Source organism: Agelaius tricolor, unplaced genomic scaffold, assembly GCF_023055355.1.
Source record: "Agelaius tricolor isolate 1412-34295 unplaced genomic scaffold, bAgeTri1.0.p SCAF_16, whole genome shotgun sequence".
Lineage (NCBI taxonomy): Eukaryota > Metazoa > Chordata > Aves > Passeriformes > Icteridae > Agelaius > Agelaius tricolor.
In genome coordinates this window covers 18,533,932-18,559,445 of record NW_027269276.1, presented here as the reverse complement: position 1 = coordinate 18,559,445, position 25,514 = coordinate 18,533,932, and the positions used below count along the sequence as shown (strand labels likewise).

At 49.5% G+C, this 25,514-nt stretch overlaps 3 protein-coding genes across 4 annotated transcripts in view; 2 read left to right on the top strand and 1 right to left on the bottom strand.

The window, feature by feature from the left end:
- TRIP4 (thyroid hormone receptor interactor 4) overlaps positions 1–7,385 on the bottom strand; it is a 29,945-nt gene extending 22,560 nt beyond the window's left edge. The window contains exons 1-5 of the mRNA XM_071441988.1: positions 7,108–7,385; positions 6,596–6,762; positions 5,551–5,687; positions 2,920–3,153; positions 1,620–1,698 (exon numbers count right to left, since the gene is read on the bottom strand). Of these exons, the coding sequence (XP_071298089.1) occupies positions 1,620–1,698; positions 2,920–3,153; positions 5,551–5,687; positions 6,596–6,762; positions 7,108–7,376 (886 nt within the window). The 5' untranslated portion in view covers positions 7,377–7,385. The remainder of the gene's footprint in view (positions 1–1,619; positions 1,699–2,919; positions 3,154–5,550; positions 5,688–6,595; positions 6,763–7,107) is intronic.
- A 171-nt stretch (positions 7,386–7,556) lies between these two features.
- PCLAF (PCNA clamp associated factor) lies at positions 7,557–10,943 on the top strand. Its single transcript, XM_071441989.1, has 4 exons — positions 7,557–7,700; positions 8,116–8,208; positions 9,040–9,181; positions 10,522–10,943. Exons 1-4 carry the CDS (start codon positions 7,610–7,612, stop codon positions 10,577–10,579), a joined length of 384 nt encoding a protein of 127 aa, XP_071298090.1. The 5' UTR covers positions 7,557–7,609; the 3' UTR covers positions 10,580–10,943.
- Positions 10,944–17,865: 6,922 nt separating this feature from the next.
- CSNK1G1 (casein kinase 1 gamma 1) overlaps positions 17,866–25,514 on the top strand; it is a 101,407-nt gene continuing 93,758 nt past the window's right edge. For both annotated transcript variants that reach the window (XM_071441984.1, XM_071441982.1), the window contains exon 1: positions 17,866–18,020. The gene's annotated coding sequence lies outside the window, so the exon portion shown is untranslated. The remainder of the gene's footprint in view (positions 18,021–25,514) is intronic.

Here is a 25,514-nt window from a genome sequence, read left to right as displayed (position 1 = left end):
TTTGGGCAGTCAAAATTCCTCCCATCTCCAACCACAGGTCTCAGGCCATAGAATCATGGAATGGTTTGGGTTGAAAAGGACCTTAAAGCTCATCTCATTCCACTCCCTGCCATGGTGGGACACCAAGGACACCTTCCACTATCCCAGGGTGCTCCAAGCCCCATCCAACCCGGCCTGGAACACTTCCAGGGATATGACACCCACAGCTTCTTTGGGAAACCTGTGCCAGAGCCTCACCACCCTCACAGAGAATGATTTCTTTCCAATATCCAATGTAAATTTCTCATCTTTTAGTTTAAAACCATTCCTTCTTGTCCTATCACTATCTGCCCATTAAGTAGTCCTTCTCCCTCCTTTTCATAAGCCCTCTAGGCACTGGGAGGGGCTCAAAGGTCTGGAGGCTTTTCTTCTTCAGCAACAACCCCAGCTTTCTTAGGAATCCCCTCCTAAAAGCCAAACCCTTCCCACAAAGAGCCTCTTGCCCAGGACAGATTCCAGGGAGATCCAGAGCCTTCTGCTGCTGTTTGTGCCTCCCTCAAACAATATCCTGTTCTGACACACCACACCAGCTGTTTCCAGAGATGGAGAAATCTATTCCCAACAAATGCTCTTCTTTCTTAGCCCTCCTGGCAAGGGGCCCAAACCCACCCAACCAACAGGGAATAACAAAAAAAAAACATAAAAAAAGGTTTCAACCCAGGCCATGATGGAACAAACCAGTGCATTTCACCACACTGGGAAATGCCTTCATTTCAGGGAAACAATTGCCTGTATTTCCCTTTGGTCAATGATCCACAATCTTTACTCCCAAGACAAACAGCAAACCACATTCCAGCTTTTATCTACACAGAGAACTAAACAAGAGCTGGCAGGGGCAGAAGGGAAAGAGATAAAACAGGTAAGAAAAGAGATCCTGAAGTGTGCCAACATCTGTATTGGAAGGATAGAACAGACTGGCTGGTGCTGTCAAGGACTTCCATCCCCCTGCCATCTCCACAGCTCTAAGGAGAAGCCCAGATCTGGAGTAAATATTTCCCAGTTCCTCAGCAAAGTTTCCAACCAAGAACACCATGACCTTGGCTGTAGTTCAGCTAAACTCAGACAAACATCCCCACAATGCACAGGTCTTTGCAGGGACACTGGGTAGTATTTCCTCTTGCTTTCCTTGGCTCTGTTCCCATTTCTAGCTCCCAAGGTAAGTGTGAAACAAGAAGAGCCATTAGAAAATATTAACCACCACCTCTCTAAGCCCAGCAAATCAGACAGCATCACTTTATCTTGCACAGCACACATTCCACAGGAGACTTATCCTAATTTTCGAGGACTGCTACAACAATCCAGTTCATGGGATTGATTCTGGAAAGCTGAATGAGCAGCCTTGGGGCCTCAGGGAAAGGACACCACACACTGCCATGTGACACTTGCCACTGTCACCTCTGCTGAAGCCTGGGAATGCTGTCTAGGGCTTGCAGGAGGAACCAAGGAACAACTTCCAATCCATCCTTTTAATGCCAGGCAAAGGGCAGCAATGAGGGCAAGTGGCTCAGTGAAGTCTGAAGGAAATAATGCACACAAACCATTTGGATTCATTCTATTCCAGGTGTGGAATTGCTACTCACCTGCCATGAGCTTCTTCAGCAGCTTCTGGCTCTTGTTGGAGTCCCGCTGAAGAATGTCCTGCTCTTCTTTAGTGCACACCTGAGGAACAGAAGGAAATGAAGCCTTGAGAAGGACATCACATGGGAAGGATGCCACAGCTTGACCATTTCAGAGCCCTGGACAACAGTTCAGGCTGTTTAAAGTGGCAGTGACAGTCCACACCTCCTTCTCTTCATGGGGAGAACCCTGGAAGCTTGTTCTTTACTAAAGAGAAAAGTAGAATTTGGTCTCTCCCTGTTCTGTGGGTGGACATGTTGCTGACTGAGCTCAAAGGACATGAAATGAGCTCAAAACCATCCCAGGCAGAATCACAACCCTTAACTCAACAGTTAAGGGTTTGTTGTTTTGTTTTTTTTTTTTTTTTCTCTCCTTTTTGGCCACTGGGAGTTAAACTGATCTTTCAAAATAGCAACCAATCTGCTTTAAAACATTTTGCTCTACCCAATTATTATTTTCCTCTCACGTGAAGAAGAATTTCCTCAGCCATCAATAGCTCTTCCCCTTTCTCCAAAAGGTGCCCTTTGAACTGAATCTGGTATCCCAAAGGATCCATATCACACAGGAGTTGAAGGAAAAGCAGGACACTGCTCCTGACAAGGAGACCAAGGCTGTGCCCGGGATGGGTCTGAAGCCTTGCAGAGATTTTGGACACTGCAATGACACACAGGAGACTGTCAGAAACCAGACAAGCTCCAAAGCCATGTAAATTATGGGGGGAACCTCCTAACAGGTTCTTTCCTTCCCTGATTTAGAACTCTGCAAGAGGAACTGCTATCTGAAGGGCTAAATCAGCCAATTCCTCTGGATCCAAGCAGGGCACAGAATTCACAGAATCACTGGGTTGGAAGAGACCTCAAAGATCATAGAGCACAACCCATGCCCTAACACCTCAACTAAACCATAGCATTGAGTACCACATCCAGGCTTTGTTAAACACATCCAGGGATGGTGACTCCACCACCTCCCTGGGCAGCCATTCCAGAACTTTATCACCCTGTGAAAAACTTTTTCCTAATATCCAACCGGTATTTCCCTTGGCGCAGCTCGAGGCTGTGTGCTCTGGTTCTGTCAGTGCTGCCTGGAGAAAGAGCCCAGCCCCAGCTGAGCACAGGCACCTTTCAGGGAGTTGTAGAGTGATAAGGTCACCCCTGAATCTCCTTTTCTCCAGGCTGAGCACCCCCAGCTCCCTCAGTTGTTCCTCCCAGGGCTTGTGCTCCAAGCCCCTCACCAGCCCCCTGCAGTAACTCCCTGGTTACTCACCAGGGCCCCACAGAAGAGGCAGGGCCCAGAGCCCTCCTGCTCACAGACAATGCGCCCGCACTCCAGGCAGTTGTTGATGAGCTTGTGCTTCTGGCCCAGGCACTCGCAGGCGTGGCGGCCCGGGATGAGCACGGCCAGCCTGTCCTGCCCCTCTCTGGTGTACAGGCTGACATACTTGGGCTTCTTCTTGCAGGAAATGCTACTGCTGCTGACCCCACTGCTGCTCTCCTGAGCCTGGGAAGGAAAAAAATAAACAAACAAACAAACAAACTGTGCTCCCAGTGCAGCACTGGCAGCAGAGCCAGCACTGACCCCTGGGTAGGCCAGGAGGTTCAGACAAGTGTTACTCTGCCTCACTGGAATGAAACTTGGACCAGACCCCAGACTGAGCGGAAAGACAAGCTCAGGCCTGCCAGAAAAGCTCCAAGGAATCCAAACAAAGCAAGGACACCAGGATGCACTCGAAGTTTGCCACCCATGCCAGCTGGAGCTGGTGGGATTTGGGCAGCGAGCGCTGCTCTCTGTGCTCTGCACAGCCTCACGCCTGTTTAACAGCTCCAAACAGCAGCTCAGCTACTCCTGATGCCTCAGGGTTTGGCTTTTCTATTTTTCAGATTCTGTTCTGCTTTAGTGTGGGGGTCTGGGCTTCATATTAGGAGATAGTAAGCTCTCTGCACAGAGCAGGGAGACACAACAATCCCTGCTCTAGCTGGGGACCCAAGGACAGCTGATCCAGATCTCAGCCCCAAGAGCACAAACAATGTGGGCTGAAGAGAGAAAACAAAAATGAAGGGACTGCATGGGCTGGAGCTGTAATTGAACAATTAGCTCCAATACGCTAAGGGACCAAAACTTATAAAAGTGTGAGACCCCATAACCTGTGGTCCATTTTGTGTTGTGCTGCCCAAGGTGCATCCATTGAGGCCTCCTAATAAATCCCTACTTTATTCTTTAGTTCTGTCTAGTCTCTGTTCTGGGTCAGCCTGCACAAGGCATCAACTTCCAAGGGTTATTCAGACTCCCTGTTTGTAGCTGTGCACCCTGGGCTTGCCTGTCCCCAGACACAGCTGGGGCTGGCAGCAGGGCATTCACAGCCATGTCACCTCCCAGCAGCCTCCCCAAATCCCACCTGGCACAGCCACATCAGCAGAGGTTTTCCACACAGGAGGGTTCAAGTACTGAGCTGTAAAATAAATTCTGCTCCTCCTTCTGTGATCTGGCCTCAGTGATTTCATGATTCACCTCTGAGTTTCAGTCTGGTTTAGTGACAAGCAGATGCAGCATTTCCAGTCCCCCCAGTAAAGTCCAACTGCTTTTAGTGCCACTGCCAGATTCAAACACTGCCACCATAAAAAAAAACCCCAAAACAAGATAAAGTGACTTTGGCAGATCTTTCTCACTTTTTGTTTTTAATTTTAATTAAGTTAGAAGGTAACTACAAGGAAATGGAAATCACTGTCCACTTTTAACCCACCAGCTCAAAAATGTTGTGGTTTATCCTATAAACACTTTTACAAATACTTTCATCCTTTGCAGCCTCCCTGCTCCAAAAAGTTCCATTTAAAAACATGAATTCATGTTCCACTCCTTACTCAGGAATTGCAGCATTTCTCAGGTTTTGTTGTTTCTATGCTCTTATCCCACAGTTTCTTTCTGAAGTATTTCAGTTTCTAATTAAAGCTTCAATCAGTGTGACTGAGATAGTTTAAATACAGTAGGAAAGGATGTTCTAACTATTTGGTGGCTTCAATTCCCCACCCTCACATCTGATTTAAAGAAATCCCTTTTATTCCTAATTACAGACTCAACTTCCTTCACCTGCTCTCTCTTCTCAGGTTTTCTAGGGGAGAAAAATCCATGCTGGCATATTTGCTACCTGATGATTATTTTACTCCCAATTATAGACACAAACAGACACAGCCTTTCTCCCCATCCTGGACATCATAGAAACATGGAAATAGTTAGGTTGGAAAAGCCCTCCAAGATCACAGAGACACATCAATAACTCTCCTTCCTTTCCTCTCTCTCCCTCTCCCTCCTTTTCCCTCTTCCTCTTTCCCTTCTCTCCGTCCTCTGTCCCTCCCCAAGTGCCACATCCACATGTTTTTTGAACCCTCCAGGGATGGCGACTCCACCACTGTCCTAGACAGTCCATTCCAGTATCTGACCGCGGTTTCCATGATTTTTTTTCCCTAATATCCAACCTAAACATCTCCTGGCACAGCTTGAGGCCATTTCCTCTCATCCTGTCCCTGTTCTCTGGGAGCAGATGCCAACCCCCACCCAGCTCAACTCTCCTGTCAGGAGTTGTGCAGAGCCAGAAGGTCCCTCCTGAGCCTCCTTTTCTCCAGGCTGAGCCCCTTTCCCAGTTCTCTCAGCTGCTCCTGGTGCTCCAGACCCTTCCCCAGCGCTGTTCCCTTCCCTGGACATGCTCCAGCCTCTCACTGCCTTTCTTGTGAGGAGCCCAAAACTGACACCAGGATCTGAGGTGTGTCCTGAGCAGTGTCCACCTGGGCATCCCAGTCTGACACATCCCAGACTCTCATTTCCACCTTCCAATCACATCTTCACCAGTGTCTGACACCTTCATTCCCCAAACCTTTCCAGTGACTCCCTGGCCCCCACACTCACCTTGGCCAGGTCCAGGGGGGTTTTCACCTCCTCCCCATGAGCAGTGGGCTCGGGGTGTGCCGGGGTCTCCTGCCTGTTCCTCCCTTTGCGCTTCCCCTTCTTCCCTTGGTCCCCAGCCCGCAGCACGTCCAGAACCTCTGGAGTGGGAGCAAGCACAGACAGAGGCATTGAGGAGCAACACTTAGATCACCCCAAAGCTTCTCTTCTCCAGGCTGAGCAATCCCAATTCTCCCAGCCTTTCCTCCCACCAGAGCTGCTCCATTCTCTGAACGTTTTGGTGCCTCCTCTGGCCTCACTCCAACAGCTCCATGTCCTTCCCGTGCTGGATTGCTCTCACACATCATTAAGCCGATAAAATCTGGTGGAGCTGGAACACACCAGGCTGTGGAGAGATGTGAGGTGCACAGAAAGAGCCTGGGATCAAATATGGGCCTCTGTGGTACCTCCCACCCTGCTGGGAACCTCAGGAAAGGGCAACACTGGGGATTGAGGAGCAACTAAACTGCTTTTGCCTCTAATAAACAAATCAAGAGAGAGGTTGGGTAAGTACCAGCAAAAGAAAAATGTCTCTGGACTCTACTTCATGACTGAAAACGTGCAGCAGCAGCTCTCTGGCCACAGACTTTCCCAGAAAAATCCTGGGAAGCTGTGTAGAAGCTGTGGGAAACTTAAAGGAAAAGAATTCAAACCATTATTATCTCTCTTTCTATAACTACTGTTTATGGATGTGGTTCTCTAGAGTGTGTTATTGATAGCCACCAATAAATGTGTGAGAGGTTTTCACTCTGAGACCAATCAGGTCTTAGGTCCACCATTGTTTCTAGAAGAACTGTAGATTTCTAATAATAAAGTGTCTTTCATGCCTTCTGGATCATGGAGTCAATGCTAATTATTACCTGTCTGGGGGCCTGCTATCACAAAAACAGGCTTTAAACTGCCCCCAGTCAGGGATGGGTTGGTATCCATACAGAGATTTGTGGCATGGAATTGTTTGTAAGCACAACAAGCGAGTTTATTTGGGAGTTTCCTGCTCTGCAGCACTCACCGTCCTTTTTCCGGTAGGCTGGGAAGGGCTCGGAGGGCAGCTGGGCAGATTTCCTCCACCTGCTCAGCAGCTCTTCCACAAACCAGCTCTTCTTCCCATCCGTGCCCTGAACAAGGTCAACAACGTACTCCCGGATCTCCTCCTCGTTCGTGATGGACAAGATGTACCTAGGGCGGGCCGGGGTGGATAAAAATGGGTGAGGGGGAGGATGGTCCGCGCTCTCATGGCACAGGTGTGACATTTATCTTTCCTTTACCATCAGGTTTCTGTGGAGACCGCGGTAAGGCCATGGCAGGAGGTGGAACGATATCACCTTTAAGATCTCTCCCTACTAAGAGCAATCTGTGATTCTGTCACCCCACATCCCGCCTCCCGCCACTTCTCCTCCCCGAATCTCCACCCGAGCGACCACCCCGGGCAAACTCCCGACAGCTGCTCTGACACACCGTGTTTCCTCCGAGGAACCCCTGCCAGAGGGCAGGAGGGCCCCGCCCGGCCCCGGCCCCGCTCACCTCACCACGTCCTCGCCCACGTCCAGCCCGAAGTCCCCGCGCAGGTGTTGGACGCACCAGGCCAGGAGCGCGCTGGGCGCCGCCATCTTCCGTGGGGGACGGGAAACGCCGCCGCACCGCCCGGCACCCTCCCCTTCCTTTCCCTTCCCCCCGGGAACGCGGCTGCAGAGTGACCGTTCCGGGACCGGTTCATTCAAACTGGGAATGGTTTGGTACGGGACCGTAAATCCCCATCTTATCCTATCCCATTCCATCCCATTCCATTCCATTCCAACCCCGCGCCATGGGCAGCGACACCTCCCGCTAGACCACGTTATTCCAAGCCCCGTTCAGCGCGGCTTTAAACACTGCCAGAGCTGGGGCAGCCACACTCTGTGCAGCCCGTTCCAGCACGTCGCTCCCCCCGCAGAGAATTTCTCCCCAATATCCCGCCCGGGCAGAGGAGAGCGGGAAGGGGAGCGGGACGGGGGCGGCCCCGCGCTCCATTGGCGGGCTGTGGCCAATGGCGCTGCCGAGGCGGGGCCGGGCCGGGCAGTGCCGGGCCGGGATGGCGCGGACCAAGGTGGATCAGCGTGGTCGTGCCTTCCGCAAGGGTGCGAGAACGGGACAGGCTGAGGGGGCAGGAAGGGAACAGGACGGGTAGGGCTGAGGGGGGTCCCAAGCGGGAAGAGAACGGGATGGGCAGGGCTGAGGGGGTTCCGAGCGGGACGGGAACGGGCAGAGCTGAGGGGGTTCCGAGCGGGAAGGGAACGGGACGGGCAGGGCTGAGGGGGATTCCGAATGTGACGGGCAGGGCAGGGCTTAGGGGGGATTCAGAACGTGACGGGCAGGGCTGAGGGGGGTTCCGAGCGAGACGGGCAGGGCAGGGCTGAGGGGGGTTCCGAGCGGGAAGGGAACGGGACGGGCAGGGCAGGGCTCGGCTCATGGGGGTTCCGAGCAGAACGGGACGGGCAGGGCTGAGGGGGTTCCGAGCGCCGCTGCTGAGCCCCGCTGTCCCTTTCTCCGCAGTGCTGGTCGCCCGCGCTCCCCGCAAGGCGCTGGGCTCCGGCGGCGGCAGCAGCAGCAGCGTCAGCGCGGGGCCGGCGCTGCCCGGCCGGAGAGGTGAGCGCGGCCCCTTCTCCTCCCTCCCTTCCCTCCGTCGCTTTTTCCTTTCTTTCCTTCCTTCCTTCTTTCCCTCTCTGTCTCGCTACTGTGAAAAACGCCAATCACTTGTTTTTAAAATTTTAAAAGTTTAATAGTAATAAAATGGTTGTGAAAATAGTAATATGATTAGAGTAATAAAAATTTGGACAATTACACTTTAGGACAATACAAGACAATAAGAGCAGAGTTACAGACGGTCCGGGTACCTTTTCCTGGGCGAAATAAGCCCGAAAAAGGACCCACGTTAACAGAGGATTAACCCTTAAAAGCAATAGCCTGTTGCATATTCATATATCTCATACATGATGCATAAATTCTATTCAAACAAAGGATTCTGTCTGGTCAGTGTCAGCTTCTTCCTCTGAATCCTGACTGCATCTTCAGGCTGAGCGAGGTGGCAGGAACTCGATAACAGAGCAATAAATTATTTTTCTCTAAAAGATTTAGGTGTCCTTTGGCTGCTATCTCGATGCAAGTCCTCGCTTAAAAAAAGTATCTTACATAGCATAGTTTCTATTGTAACATTATGTTATAACCTAAAACTATATTTAACACGCTACTTAAGAAAATTAACACAGCATAAGTTTCTAACATAACACACATAATATTCATTTTAATATTTGCAAAAAGCCAATCATAAAATACTCATTTTTCATACTACGTTCTTTCTTCTTTTCTTCCCTCCTGTTCTCTCTCCTTCCTTCCTCCCTCCCTCATTTCCTCCCTCTCTTTGCCCCTCCCTCCCTCTGTCCTTGCTCCCTGCCCAGGCTGACCCAGCGCTCCCTGCAGGTCACCGGCGCCCCGTGGGGCTGAACCGGGTCTGTGTGAGGCCAGTGCCCGCCTGGCAAAGGGGAATCAGCGACTTCCTGCAGCTCCCATCCAAGGAGAGCCGGGCATCCGACGGAGACGCACCCGGGACCAGCGGCCTGGAGTGGGTATCGGGGCAAGGGGAGGTGTGGAAACCCAGGGAATGTTTCTCTGTCTGCTCTGGGGTGCCCTGACCCCCAGGGAGCACTGACTTTGACCCTCCTTCATGGAAATAGTTTCCTATACTTCAAGATAGACTGAAATCCACAAAAGTGTGAAATAGATTATAGAGAGTAGTGTAGGTGTGTCACTTGGTGAGAAATTGAGGTTTTGGGATTTTTAGTGTGTTGTGGATGGAAGCAAGATGGGAGGGCACAGGGTGTTGTCCTGGGTTTCTTCTTCATGGGTTTGGGTGGCATTTTGTAATTGGGCAGAAAAGTCTGCATTGGGGGCTCTTTGGGATCATTATTGGGTTAAAAGGGAAAATAATCTAGGTGTCAGTTCTTAATTGGATAGTTTAGTCTTAAAAGACCTTGTAAAATGAGATTGTTGGCCATTTTGTGCCTTCTAATGAAACGCTGCCCAGCTTACAGCAATGAGACTGTTTTACTGATAAGAAATTACAAACACCTGAGTCCAAACATGAACTACCCTCTCAAGTGCCTTCAATCCAGACCCAGAGAAACCAACAACTGGGACCCCCACAGGGAAGCAAGCTGTGATTATTTTTTCTCTGTGAAACTCCATTTTTGAAGGGGCAAGTTGACAGCGTGTCCCTGACCTCTGTGTCCTCATGGAAGTGTTGTTTCTCAGCAAAGTCTGGCAAAGTTTTCAGGGACCTCGTGGAGGTTCCTGAAAGTGGGTGGAGTAACTGGTAGTTGAGGCAAATTCTTACTGCTCAGACATAACTTTGCCAGCACAGTGAAGTTTTGGAAAAGCTTAGGAGAGCACTAACAACTTCCACGTGCCAGGAATTGAATGGCTTTTCCAAGCTGGAGCCTCAGAGATTAACTGTAGGCTGCACTACTGACTAAAAAGGCAGCAGTATAAAATATTGTCTTACAGACACTCTGTTTTCTATAGGGAATTCTGGGTTGAACTTCCATTTTTCCACCAAATATAGGTATTTCCAAACTGCTAGGGGGAGCCCATAAGAATCAACCCCAAATTGTCCTGCAGGACAAGCAGACAAAGGCTTTTAAGTGCATCCCACCTGTTGGTGAAACAGAATACGTTTGCTGTAGCACAGGAAAACTTTCAACACTTTAATTTGGAGTTTGTTGGGCTGAACAAGAACAAGGTGGTGGGAAGAGAGCACAGGATAAAGGAGCCCCTGTCAGTCCTGATGTCTCAAGGTGCTGTCTGAGGCTAACTAAGTCATTTGGGCTTTGGGAAAAGGGCTTTGTTAGACTTTCAAACCAGAGCTGGTTTCTGCTAATGCTTCTGAAATAATGCTCCTTACAGAGCTCGGCCCCTGCCACTGGATCCTGCCGAAGAGGGAGAGTGCTTGGAGGAAGAGTAGATGTGATCTGACCTCCATTTTCATGTTAAAATGCTCCTCCTACTTGAGCTGGGTTTTGTACATTTGCATAGCTCTTTATAGTTTTTTATGGCTTCCTTTCAGCTTTTGTACAAGACTGAAAGTCTGAGAGATGGCACGAACACTGGAGAAATTAATTAATTTTTACTGTTTGGCACTTAATGTTCATTGTAAACCACTGGTTTAATTTTTATCTTGGTTTCCTTGAGTTCCTCCTGCATGGTGGGCAGCTTTTGTCTTTCATCTTCTGCCTGCCTTGTGTTTGTGCAAGACTTGCACGATCGTGGTTGTTCCATTACTGCAAAGCAGATCCTTGTTTTTAATAAACTGAAACCATCTGAGCACACACCTGTGTTGTGTCTTTACTGTAGTAAAAGCTGTTAATGAAGATTTCCTTTTTCAAAGATGAGAAACTGGATTTGGAAAGACACTGGAGAGGTGGGTGGGCAGCTGAAACTTGCTCTGATTAGAAGTGAAGTTTAATTAAAACAAACTGGTTGTTCTAAAGAATCAGAACTCTGAAAGCTGGGGCGGCAATAAATGGCTAAAACTAAATAAATCTTGTTATTGTGGGTGTTTTAACATTGCCACATAACTTTTGGGGTAATTCATAGGAAAAAAGCAAGTGGGGCCTTATAATAGGTCCTGATGTCAGGAGTTCTGCTTCTGCTCCTCCTCAGCAGCTCCCTGAAATTAACATGATATTGTTGAGCAAATGAAAAGGGAAGTTAGGAGGAGATTAAAATTTTAATTTAGCACACCAGGAGAGTTTAGTGGCAGCTCTTGTAGGTCAGCCTGCTGGGGAAAGCCATGAATGCTGTAAAAACCTCTTCCTAAAAGTCTATTGATAAAAAGGAGAGTGGTTACAGAAAAGCAATTCAAGTTTGAATGAGAAGCAGCAATTGATTGCTTCTTAATAGAATTTTTTTAAGATTATGTAAATTAAGGGGGAATATCTGAACAAGCCAGACTTCTTTGCCCTAACACCACACAAAACATCATCACAGTGACAGGTGCCATTAGTGGCAGCTCTTTCCTGTCCCTTTGACCTGCCAAACCAGTGTATCCTCAGTTCCATTTCTCCTCTAAAAATGCCTGGGAGGCAGCAAACACCTGGGGGCTCTGATCAGATCTCATCACCTGCATGCCCTCAGCTGCTCTCCATGATCAGGGCTCCATCAGGGCTGTGCAGCTGCCAGCTGGGAAGGGGGAAGGATGAGGAGCTGCTCATCAAGGAGCAATGTTGGGATCTTCAGCTTAGCAGAGTGGCCCTGAGAAAAGTTGGAAAGTCTCTTTTCCCAGCCCAGCACTTGAAGGAGTCAGAGCTCTTCATTTCTTGGTCTCAAGGTTGTTTATTGTATTTTATCTATAAAATTCTTTCTCCTGTCCTGCTGAGGTCAGCTCAGCAAGACAGTCCAGGCACTCTGCCTGCCCCCAGGGTGGTGTTATGTCTTTATACTAAAAACTATGTGTATAATATTGACCATAACTTCCCAATACCCATCACCTATGTTAGACAGTGAGTTTCTACTCTAAACCAATCCAAAAGTGCCACCATCACAGCAGAAGATGGAGGCCAAGAAGAAGAAGGAGAAAGGCAGGACATGCCCAGATCCCCCCATCTTGCCTCCCAAGCCCCCATTCCAGAAACCCCAAAATCTATCTTTTCACCCCTTGATAAATTCTCTATTATTCTGCCTAAACTGTTGTGGCTTGCTGATCTTCATATAGGGTTGGTAATTTGCTCCATGGATCATAATCAAAACCACAGGTGTTTTAGGCTCTGTGCCAGGGCTTCTGAGCCCCCTGGCAGGGGTCTGGGCCATCCTGGACAGCCAGAGGGATGTTCTGGGTCCCCAAAGAGCAATGCTCATGGAGACCTGAATCACAGATCCCAGAAGGATTTGGGTTGGAAGGGACCTCAAAGCTCATCCCCTGCCGTGGGCAGACACACCTTCCACTAGCCCAGGTTGCTCCAAGCCCTGGCTTTGGATACTTCCAGGGATGGGGCAGCTTCTCTGGAAAATCTGTGCTAGAGCCTCACCACCCTCACAGTGAAAAATTCCTTCCCAATATCCCATCTAACCCTGCCCTCTGACAGTGGGAAACCATTCCCCCTTGTCCTGGCACTCCAGGCCCTGGTAAAAATAGTCTCCATGTTTCTTGCTGCCTCCTTCAGGTCACCCTGAATCTTCTCTTCTCCAGGCTGAGCAATCCCAATTCTCCCACCAGAGCTGCTCCATTCTCTGAACGTTTTGGTGCCTCCTCTGGCCTCACTCCAACAGCTCCATGTCCTTCCCGTGCTGGATTGCTCTCACACATCATTAAGCAGATAAAATCTGATGGAGCTGGAACACACCAGGCTGTGGAGAGATGTGAGGTGCACAGAAAGAGCCTGGGATCAAATATGGGCCTCTGTGGTACCTCCCACCCTGCTGGGAACCTCAGGAAAGGGCAACACTGGGGATTGAGGAGCAACTAAACTGCTTTTGCTTCTAATAAACAAATAAATATGCTCCCTCTGCTCAGATAAAATCCAAATGTTTACAACAGGACCTGCAGTCTTAAAGCTGAGTTTTCAATAGGAACAAAATGCAGGAGAAGATGTTTACTTGGCTGCTTTCCTGCCCCAATGGGAATACAGGAGGGTGACCTTCAACCCACCCTCCCTGGGGCTGGAGCTGATTTAGCTCCAGCTGTGCCCCTGCTGCTAATCTTTGAGTCTATAGGGAAACAGCAACAGCACCCAGCTCTTCTGAAAATGAGGAAAAAAAAATCAGAAAGGGAGAGAATGCTAAAGCTCAGGAGCTTCAGACAACCCAAAATAAAATTTATAACTAAGACCAGACTTTTAAGAGGTTTCCATATCCAAAAGCTTGCCTGGTTGTGTTTTTTTGGTTTTTTTCCAGCTACTGTTGTTCCAATAAAAATCTCCTTAGAATGCTGAAGAGAGCTGCCCCTATGCTGACACCTGTGCTGTAGGATTTCCATCAATCTCAAGAAGTGCTTCAGTCCAACAATATAATTAATAGTAAAATTTAATGTGGTAAACAGAGGTCATGCACGTGCTGAAAATTAATTTACAGATAAATTTTCTGTACCACTCTACTGGGTGTAATGTTACAGCACCTAACAGGTTTTCCCTGTGAAAGGGGATTTCCACAGTCTTAGGGCAAGAGGTGTGGTCCAGAGAACCTCCTAAGGGGAACAATCAGCTGGAAATCCAGGCAGTATTACTTTTATATCTTCAGAGTAGTTTTCACTTCTGAGGTAATTTCTTGTAATTTTAAGGGATTATTCTATAATAATGATATTTTGTTTAAATCCACATGAACACCACAACTCATCGACAGCCCCTTCCAGTGCCTAAAGGAGCTTCAGGAGAGCTGGAGAGGGACTGGGGACAAGGACCTGGAGGGACAGGAAGGGGGGGAATGGCTTCCCACTGCCAGAGGGCAGGGTTAGATGGGATATTGGGGAGAAATTCCTCCCTGTGAGGGTGGGGAGGCCTTGGCACAGGGTGCCCAGAGCAGCTGTGGTTGCCAAGGCCAAATTTGATGGGGCTTAGAGCACCCAGGGATAGTGGAAAGTGTTCCTGCCCACGGCAGGGGGTGCATTGAGAGGAGTTTAAAGATGTTTTCCAACCCAATCCAGCCGGCGGCTCCACCACTTTCAAACACCAGTACCCCAGGCTGACCATAGATGTCAGCAGCAGCTTCAGCTACAAACGCTGGGCTGTGCCAGGGACCAGACAAGGCACCTCCTGCCTCGGACCAGTTTATTTAGGAAACGTGAAGAGAATATATAAATGTATGGACGAGAGACTGGAATTGCTCATTTCCTGAGCCTGTGCTATCTTGCCAGGTAAGGAAATGGCTTCAGCAAAATCACCCTCCATGTCACTGGCTGAATCCCTGTGGCTTCCTCAAACCCAGCGGTGCTGGAGGGTCAGGGATGGGCAGGGAGGGCAACCCACTCCCCCCAGCAGATTTTATTTCCATCCTAACACATAGAATTTTCTTCCAATAGTCCAAATGATTTATCTGACCCCTGACCTTGAGAACAGCACAGCCCTGAGAGCACTAATGAGCAATAAGCTGTTCTCAGCTGAGCCTGCTATTCACGCCTGAAGGTCCAAGGGCTCCTTTTGACCCAGGCTGGGCACCCACACTTTTCCCCAGGGGATGCTGGATGTACCCACATCACAAATGAGAGCTCAGGGGGTCACTGCTGGCACAACTGGGCATGTGGTTTGGCAGGAGCTGTTGGATGCTCCAAAACCAGCTGCAAAGTGAGCAAACAAAGGAGAGGAGATGGAAGTGTTTAGGAAATAAGAATTCCCGAGGGCCTAATATATTGAATTTTAAATCTTACTGGGCAAAATTATCTTTGTTTGGGCAAGAGACAGTGATGGAACAGACTCCATCCTATCTCATCCCCATAGCCTAAGGCTTTTTCTCACAGGGATAATTACAAACTGCTGCTGCTCCAGAGCATTTTTGAGCTTTTCCTTGCAGACCCCTTCTCCCCTCAACAGGACAGTGAGCCCATTTCTGTTGGATTTAGCTGGAAGGAAGGATCTCCTGCTGCTGTCCTGCAGGCAGGGCTGCACAGGGGGGCAGCTGCTCGGCGGGGACAGCAGATGTCTGGGCCATGGGGACACAGACAGAGGGGAGGGGAGCAGGGCCATCAGCTGTCAGGCTGCCGACCTCTTACCCCGCCATGGGAAATCCACTGCCAAATCTCAGGGATCTCATCCCCAGATGAAGGGTTTCATTATTTTTTTCTGATTTTCAAGGCTTTTTCTGTTACCAGACCATGTCAAATTTATAGCCATCATTGTTGACTTCCCATCTTTGGAGTGCAGCCTCCCTGCTGTGGACATTGTGCTTTAGAGTTCAGGTGTTGCCTGCTTGTGTTAAGGGAGATACACTCGACTCCTTCTAGAGCACTACTAATTTTGCTAAATTCCAAACCTGTTCATGTATATTCCTACTCTGGATTGGGTGGTTACAGGGCTATTTCTACTGGAAGAGAGCAGGTGAGACCTTGGTACCTCCTCTGCTCTCAGCTCTCTGCCAAAACATGTGCTTTAAAGCTTTGTCTTCCCTTTAACTTTGCTTTTTTCCCCTTTGGACATTACTCAGAAGGATATGAGGTCTGTGTCTGCAGGGTCCCCCTGCCCACGCTGGGGTGGTGCCTCCCTGTGCCTGATCCTCAACAGGAGCTTCATTGTCCTTCCCTCTGCTGGGACAAAGGGCGATTGTCCTGCCCACCAGCCCTGCGGCCACGAGCTGCTTCATCCCGACCAGAGATGCAGGAAGAAAAGCAGGAGGTTTCCTTTCTCTTCATAGTAAGGTGCTTGGGAATCAGGCTGGAATCTTACCTGTCTGGGCTGAGGAGGCAAGGAACTTCCACTGGGGTGCTTCTCACTCACCCCAAATGTTTTGGGGTCAGTTTTGACCCCCCCTTAATTCAGCACGCAGGCTGGTGTTCAGATAAACTCCCAAGGGATTATCACAGGGCTAATGAGAATCCACACGTTTAATAGGACTTATCAGAAGAACTACTCAGACTAAAATTGATGATAAATCATTTTTTTCAGAATTAAAATGCTCCTTGGGAGTGCCCAGAGGGTTCAGAGCAGAAAAAATGGGAGCTGAATTGCAAAAATGCCTCTCCCTTTGATCAAAGGCATTGTCAATATTGTGATATCCACATTATTATTATTTTCCACAAATAGTAGCACAAAGAATGAGCAAAATAAGCTCATTGTGGAGCAGAGGTTCAGGGTAGGGTTTGACAGGATGCTGCCAGGGCAGGCTTTTTAGGTGCCTGGATTGAGACATTCTGCTTTTGATATTGACAACTTAAAAGGTTTAATCAGAAATATTAATCCTTTATTACACCTATACTGAGTCAGCCAAGTGTGTATAGCTCTGAAAAGAGAAAGCAAAAACCTAAAGTGAAATGTCCATTTTCATTAGAACTGGGCTTTGTTTTCTGGTTAACCACAGCATCAGGGAAAAATTTCTAAACTGAGCCTCAGGATTATGAAGTAGGAGGGGAAATAAATAATTTTAATGCTTAAATTCTGGATCTGAACACATTTTCCAAGTAAACCTTTGCTTTATCCTTGGTGGGGCCCATATGCTGGCAAGCTGTTATGTGTGTGGCTGGATAATGGGATTGTCCCCAGGCTGGAGGCCTCCACACCAGGGAGGAAGGTTTTCCTCATGGTGTTTTTAACCATTTTCAAGGAATGAGCAACCTGGTTGGGTGGAAGGTGTCACAGCCCACAGCAGGGAGGGAATAAGATAGTCTTTAAGGTCCCTTCCAACCCAAAGTAGTCTGTGATTCCATGATTCTATGAATATGTCAGTTTAAATGCCAAGAAAATGCCAAGTTCTTCACCAGGATCAGCCTGGCAGCATCCAGGTGACAACACCAGTGGGTTTCTGCTCCTCTTCCACAGCCTCAAGGAATGGTTTGGGTTGGAAGGGACCACCCCAGTGGGTGCTGAACCCTGGAGGAGGCTGAGCCCCAATGGGGTGCTGAGCTGAGCCCTGGCTGATGCTGAGCCACAGAGGATGCAGAGCCCCATTGGGTGCTGAGCCCAGCTTTGTGCTGAGCCCAGCTGGTGCTGAGCCCTGGAGGATGCTGAGCCCTAGACGGTGCAGAGCCCCACTGGGTGCTGAGCCCAGCTTTGTGCTGAGCCTGACTGATGCTGAACTCCGCTGGGTGATGAGCCCCGGAGGATACTGAGTCCCAACGGAGTACCAAGCTGAGCCCCGGAGGTTGCTGAGCTCCGATTGATACAGAACCTTGGCGGGTGCTGAGCCGCAGTGGGGTGCTGAGCCCGGAGGATGCTGAGTTGCGGTGGATGCTGAGCCCGGCTGATGCCGAGCTCTGGTGGGTGTTGAGCCCCGGAGGATGCTGAGCCCCGGCTGATACAGAACCCCGGCGGGTGCTGAGCCCGGAGGATGCTGAGCTCCAGTGGGTGCTGAGCCCAGCTTTGTGCTGAGCCCGGCTGATGCTGAGCTCCGGTGGGTGCTGAGCCCCGGCTGATACAGAACCCCGGCGGGTGCTGAGCCGCAATGGGTGCTGAGCCCGGCTGTTGCTGAGCCCGGCCGGCAGCGGAGCCTCCGTGGCCGCGGTCCCGCCGCGCTTCCCGCCCGCCGCTTCCTCCTGGCAACGCCACGCGGTTTCCAGGGCCGGCGGTGCCCCGGAAGCGGCGCGGGCGCGGCGCGGCCATAGGGCGGAGCCGCGCGGGGCGGTGCCGGCGCCGAGCGCTGCCGGGTCGGGCTGTGGCCGTCGAGTGCCGTGAGGGAGGAGCTGCGGCGGGCGCGGGGAGAGCAGCGGCGGCTCCGGCCCGGCCCAGCCCGGCCCGGCCCGCCCGGGGAGCGCAGCGCCGGCGGAGCAGGTACGGCCGCGGGGCGCGGGCGGCGGGGCCCGGGCGGGGGGCGGTGCTCGCGGCCCGCCCGCCGCGGAGGCTCCGCCGGGCTCGGCGCTCCGGCGCTCCCGGTGCGGCGGGAGCGGCTCCGGCCGGGCGGGCGGAGGAGCCGCTGTGGGGCGGCCCGAGGGACCCCGCGGGGCGGCGGGCGGGCGTCGCGGGTCCCCCCGGGGTGTGGGCGAGGGAAGCGGGGCGGGTTCGGGGCGCTGGGCTGGTGCTGCCCGGCGGGGCGGAGCGGAGAGATCGGAGTCGGGGAAGGCGGCAGCCCGAGCTGAGGGGCTGTCCCGGGAGAGCCGGGCACGGACCTGCCGGGGAAGGAACGGGAGGTGCCTTGGGAGCTGCTGAACCTGGTGGTGTTCCCAGTGCTCTGTGGAACCGGAGGTGTATCAGCAACTCATTTGTGTGAATAAGTTATATATCCCCCCTACGTCTGGGAAGTATTTCCATAGGCTGTTTGGCACACTGTGGAACTCTTAAGGGTTGGGGTTTGTTGTCTTATCCAAATAATGGAATCGGGGTGGTTTGGGTTGGAAAGATCTTAAAGGTCATCTCATTCCACCCCCTGCCATGGGCAGGGACCCCTTTCACTAGACCGGGCTGCTCCAGACCACGGCCAAGCTGGCCTCGGACACTCCCAGGGATGGGGCAGCCTCTGCTGCCTCAGGAGGGTGACATCTGCCCTTCCAAATGTTTCACTGCTACCAACAGTCCCCTTTAGCCTGTCTCGACAGTGACTTCTCTGTTCCTGGGAAGTCTTCTGAGCAGAGTCCAAGCTCTGTTGAGCTGCCTCCCGTGCCTGACTCGTGTGACATTTTCTACCTTGCTCATTTCTGGGCTCACCGTGACCTGCCTGAAGTCCCACTGTCACGGGTGTGACCTCAGACTGGACTGTTTTTTTTTACTAGTGACCTAATGCCTGTCAGCTTGTGCAGCCACTCCCCAAGTTCTTCAGGACCTGCCTTTTCCTTCTCTCAGCTCCCCAGCTGTGATTTACCCAGACAAACCATCTCCACATCCCTGCTTCTGTGCTGTGCTGGTAACTCAATCTCTCTTGGGAGAGGATGATGGGTGAACTGGGAATCATGAGCTTTGTTCCTATTGAGAAGCTCTTATCAAATATTAGCAGCATTTTCCCACAGACATTCCAAAAAATACAAAGAGTGCCTTTGAATTATGAGTTTGCAGAGATTCAGGCTGCAAAATTCCTCAGTGCTTGCCAGTGGCTCAAGTTTTAGAAGTGCCACCTGGGCGGTGAAGTGTTACTGATGAGAGAGTTTGGGTTTCATGGCATTCCTGTTGTAGAGAGATGCACACACTGGTTATTTCCACGTGAAGCTGGGCTCACACTGGAGCTCTTGGAGTCAGGGATGAGCTGGAGGTGCTGCCAATGATAAATACCAGCAGGAGTTCTGTTCAGGGAAGGTGACCGCTGGCAAGGTGTGACCTGATAAGAAAAGAATTTAAATATCATGATGTGTAACAAAAAAAATCATTATTAGTAAAAAAGCATGCAGATGTACTTAGGAAGAGCGGGGGATGGAGGTGAGAGGTGCCAGGGAGATCTCAGTTTCCATGCTGAAGGTCTGGCTGCCGGTGTAGCGGCACCCGGCACCGCTGATACCCCAGCCTTTTGGCAAAAACCTTGCTGACTCCAGTGAAATTTTAGACTATTGGCTTGATAAAATCAGGGCTTTATGCTCACACCCTGCGTAAGCACCTAAGCTTTTTTCAGATACAAGTGTTTCTTGAAACAGTTCCTGCCCTGAAATTGCTTTTTCTGGACTGGGCTGGTGCATTTTTGATTCTTTAGGAGCTGTTGGGTGGTGAGGAAGAGGAGTCTCATCTCTCTGCTTTCCTCTGCAAGTCTATAACTGTGTGTTTTCAACTGCTGGCCAAAAGTCCTCACAAGTTTGGGCCAGTTTGGGCTCCTTGCTGTGTTTTTTGTAAGTTCTGCTTTCTGGACATGAGATCTGGAAACTGGCACCAGATTCTCACAATAAATTTATCTGGGACATACCTGCCTGTATTTATGCCAGAGTTGCTTCCTATAAATCAGCTCTTCTCTCCACTGGTGCTTTTGGAAAGCTTGGCCCAGCTGTTGGCTCCTTATTTTCAAACCACAGTCCCTCTTTTCCATGTTCTCTGTTGCTCTCTCTCCTGCTCACGTTGGCAGGGCAGGGCTCTCTGGGATGCTCCATGCCATGGAGAATTCCTTTGAGCTGGTATCCTTCATGGCTGAGACAGGTTGGTGGCTCACAGGTCATGGCAACAAGCTCATATCCTGTCTCTTTTTCCTTGGACTAAAGAGCTTTCCAGTTCATAGCAGTGTTTCTTGTGAAGTGCCTCATTCCAGCCCATCTATCTTGCTCTTCCATAGGAGTTTTCATGCTGTTCCAGTTCTCTGTATTGTCAACAACCTGGTTTGCTGTGCCAGAGTCACTGATGGAAAATATTCAGGCAGGTTCAGAGCTCCACTCTGAGGGGAGCTGTGAGCTGGGCAAGATCCTGAGTCCATCCCAGTCCACAGCCACTTGCTGCTTTCCCTGCCCTGACACTGCTCCCTTTTCCAGCTCCTAGGAAGCAATCAGCCCCTGTGTATTTTCAGGTTAACAGATGAAATCCTGTGTAATGCCTTAAAAAGTGCTACCAGATGAGACCAGGAATCCATCTGGCCTGGTATCCTGCTCACTGGTAACCGGGAGCAGATGCTTGGGGAGGGGAGAACACAAACACAGCAGATCTAATCCAGGGAAATAGTGCTTTATTCTTCTCTCTCCAGCAGTTCATGACCTCCCTGAGCCAGGTGTTGAATTTAGGAACCTTCACACTTCTTTTCATGATATTCATGGTTTTAGGAGAATACTTTTTCCATTCCTGGTAGTCTCTTGGCTAAATTGTCCTCATATATTTAGACTTTCTGTGGCTCTTCTTGTATCTCATGTCATTGCCAGCTCTGCTTCAGCCTCCTTGAGACAGGTAAGGCAGGAGGGGTGGGGCACAGGACAACAGAGGACATTGACAGAGGTGCTGGATTATATTTATGGTGCAGATACCTCTTTAGAGGTATTTTAGGGGTATTTTTCCTATATTATAGTCTCTGTAATTACAAGTGTTGTACTTTTTCATTAGTGATCTTAAAACCATGGAGCCATGGTTTTTGGTGGAATATTCTGCTGTAGTCCTGCTTCCTAAGGTTGGTTTGAGTTCAGTCTGAATTGAGTGTCTCCTGAAGTTGATTTTAGGGTGGTTGTTCCTGATGTGCTGCTCTGTGAATTGTATCACCCACTCATATCACGAGATTTTACTGCAATTCCTTGGAGTCATTGCTCTTATTTACTTCTCATCCTGAATTATTCAGAGTAGCAAATGTTGTCATCTTAGTAACGCAGCTCAGTGTAAAGCAGAATCCTTTGGTGAGTCCCTTCTGCTGCAGAAGGGACCAGTGATACATTCTTCCCCCTTCTTTACCTGTTATTTATGTACATGAAGGATTTTGCCTTTCATCCTGTAGTTTTTCTCTCCAGAGAGCTTTGATGGATTCTGCCATGTAGTATTCTTGCTTTTTTCAATGGAGTATATCAGCTGATTTTCCCTTGTTGATGTGCTCTGTCCACTGCCAAAGGAAGAAGGAAAAGGAGAAAAAAACCCACAGTCCCTGACTCCTGAGACATGGCTTCATTTTGTACAATATAATTAGCCCTGCAGCAGTTTAGGCTGGTCTTTAGGCCAGCTCTGGTTTGCCCAGCATAGCTGCCTGGGCTGGGGCTGCCCAGACTGTGCTGAATGGTTCTGTGAAAGCTGGGCCAAGAGACCTTCGGGTACCAGCTGTAACAAGGACACTTGCCCATCTCCTCCTGGGTGACTTTGGGGTAAAGTGAGGCTGTTGCTGTCACCTCATCAGCTTTTGCCACCACAAGCCTGATTTTTGGGTCAAGCAGGGAGAGGGGAGAAGGCCAAGCTCAACAGAGTTTGTATAAAATACAATTTTACTTTTTGGGAGATGTTGTGTGATGATTCATTAACACAATAATGGATCATTTGGCTTCTAACCTTTTTTCCTTTTTTCCTTACTAAATGCTTGTAAATTTAGATCTTGTTTCCTTCTTGGACATTTAGCCTTGCTGTACAGATGGATTTGCTTTGATTACATGGTCAGATCACACTGTAGGGCTCACACCAATATTCCAACTGCTATCCAAGGTGAAGGCAGGAGTTTAGATGAGGTGTTAAGATGAAATTCTTCTCTGTGAGGGTGGTGAGGCCCTGGCACAGGTGGCACAGAAGCTGTGTCTGCCCCATCCCTGGAAGTGTCCAAGGCCAGGCTGAACAGGATTTGGGGCACCCTGGGATTGTGGAAGGTGTCCCTGCCCATGGCAGGGGGTGGAATGGGATGAGCTTTAAGGTCTCTTCCCATCCAAACATTCCATGGTTCTACGAGTTGCTGCTTCTCTCATCCACTCCTGGGGAGGAATCACTTTTTGCTGTTTAAGAACTTGCTCCTGGTGTCCCACACTGAGCTGGCATTTGCTCTGGTGCCATGGGGGGACATGGAGCTGGTTAAGGCTGTGTGTCCTGCTTGTGCAGCCCCCTGGTGACAGTGTGACAGCTGCTGCTCTGGTGTCTGAGGCTCTGCTTTTCTGCTTTAAACTTGTAATTCTGATGTACAGGGGATTTCTTGTTGACACAAAAAACTTGAGGTGCTCGAATGGTGGTGTCAGCGTAGATCCTGTAAATGTTTGCTTAGTCCTTGTGTTTTTTTAATGTCTAGTGGCTCCTCTACTCTCCACTGTGTCTTGAATGAACTTGCTCTGTCCACTTGCAAACCAGACATTTGAGTTTTTCCATCATGCTTTTAGACTTCCAGCATTTGTGAAGAAACACTCCTGACCCTTGTTTTTGTCCTTCCATCTGACTTGCACTCTGTTGGTTTTTTTTCCTAGCTGTGGATTTTCACATGGCTAATTCTTGTCCCATCTGTAGGAGTTCTTGAGGAGATGAGGCTCTTATGAATCACCTTCTTTCCCCCCAAAGATGCATCCTCCTCAAATATACTCTTCCCTGGATCTGCTGGCTTTCTCTACTCTTCTACAGTGTGAGAGGAACCTTTGATTTTGATTGCAGGGGCCACTGTCATGGTGCTGTTTTGATCCATTCAGTCCTTGTTCTTCTACAGGCTTCCAGTTGTCCCAAAACCTTCTCAGATCCTAATGAATCCAAGCCCAAGTGTGGGCCATTCTTTGAGGTGCTGTCACACAACTCTTGCTCACTGCCTTCCTATTCTCAGCCTGAATTTTGCCTCTGGACCCTTCCCTCCTCTTTTGCTTGCTGTACCCTTGCAGACAAGAGCCTGGAGTGCCAGGACAAGGGGGAATGGCTCCCCACTGCCAGAGGATGGGCTTGTAGGGGTTACTGGGGAGAAATTTCTCCTTGTGAGGATGGTAAAGCACAGGTTTCTCAGAGAAGCTGTGGCTGCCCCACCCATGGAAGTGTCCAGGATGAGGTTGAATGGGACTTGGAGCAACCTGGGATAGTGGGAGGTGTCCCTGCCCATGGCAGGGGATGGAATGGGATAGGCTTAAAGATCCTTCCAACCCAGCCCATTGTGGGGTTCTATCAAGTGGTAAAATCTCAGAATTTTTGTACCTGCTTCATCTCTATCTTCCACATTCACACCCCCCCAGCCCCTGACCTTTGTTTTTCACTTGAGGGAGGAGATATTTGAATTTCTTGTTAAATGGCCCATTTAATTTCTGGCTCATCAGACTCTCCCTACATTTTAAACAATCCCTCTTTTCCTAGAAATTAGCAAAAGCAGCAATGAAACTCACTAGGGGTGAAATTACCATTTTCTCCTGGCTTTTCATATGTTCTTCCTTTTGTCAGATCCATTTGGAGCAGCCCATCTCCTGCAATGGATACGTGTCTCTTACCTGTCTGAATCTTCTGGTTTGCTTTGCTCATCTTTGAGCAAATCTCTTCATGAGAACAGCTTAATAGCCTGAAAAGCTGACAGTGATTCCACCCTTAAGATCAGCCTGACAATTTCTGTGTTGTGGAAGACAATTGAATAGCTTGGATTTGCTACTCTGAGCATTTAATGCAGGAATTGGGGATATTCACCAGGGAGATGGGAAAATTGTTTTCCTGTCTGCCTCTGCTCTCCTGCTCCTTTTTTTTTTTTTTTTTTTTTTTTTTTTTTTTTTTTTTTTTCTTTTTTTTTTTTTTCCCTTCTTCTTAGAGTTATATCATGACATTCCTTTAGGCTGGGAATATTGTGGCTGTTTACAAAGATGTGAAGATTTTTCTGCAGTCCCAAATATTTTTCCTGAGGTCATCCTGTCTCTGTAGCTCTCTCTTAGATGATTTGGCCACGTTGTGTGGGGTGCATTAGAGGAGGCCACATAATTTATTAAATATCCTGAGTAGCTGCTGTCCTATATACATGTTTTAATGTCTAGTGATAAAGCCCGGGGAGTTCATGCAGTTTGTGCTGAGGTTAAAAAACCTCTGAAATACCTGGTTCCTATAGAGCTGCTCCTTTTTCCCAGCCCACAAGGAATTGCTGTGCATCAGTGCCAAAGGGAGTTACATCAAATTGTAGGAGAAACCTATTTGAACTCTGTGAAACCAACCTGTCTGACGTGTTTCCTGGAGCTATTTGTTTTATGTTAGAAAAGATGATCTCTTCCATCTTACTGATTTGCTGCAGAGCTCAGTTCATGATTTAACCCCTGCCATGCCCTGGGCTGATCCCCCAGTGTGGGCAGCAGGATGAGGGTGGAGGGGATTCTGTCCCTCTGCCCTGCTCAGGTGAGACCCCACCTGCAGAGCTGCCCCAGCCCTGGGACCCAGCATCAGAAGGACATGGAGCTGCTGGAGCCAGTCCAGAGGAGTCCAGGGCTCCAAGGGCTGGAGCCCCTCTGCCCTGGAGCCAGGCTGGGAGGGCTGGGAGTGTTCATCTGGAGAAGAGAAGCTCCAGGGAGAGCTCAGAGCCCTGCCAGGGCCTGAAGGGGCTCCAGGAGAGCTGGAGAGGGACAGGGACAAGGGCCTGGAGTGCCAGGACAAGGAGGAATGGCTTCCCACTGCCAGAGGGCAGGGTTAGCTTTGATATTGGGAAGAAATTCTTCTCTGTGAGGTGGTGAGGCCCCGGCCCAGGTAATAATCTTGTTTGTAGAAATAATCCAAACTCAGCGTTTCTTTTTTTGCACATTCATTTCTGAGTTACAAGTCAGAGGATAGATTCAGATAATTTCAGCTGTCATCCTTCACATTAATGGAGGGCTCACAACAGGGAAAATTAACACAGGAAATCTGTCTGCATGTGTCTAGTCTTGTGCTTAGCAAGGAGGGGTACATATATTGACTTATTGACTCATTGACTTGTACAGGTTGGCATCACCTTTAAGATCATTGAGCCCAGCCATTAATGTTACTTCTCCTGTCTAAAATTCTTTAGGTAGGTTT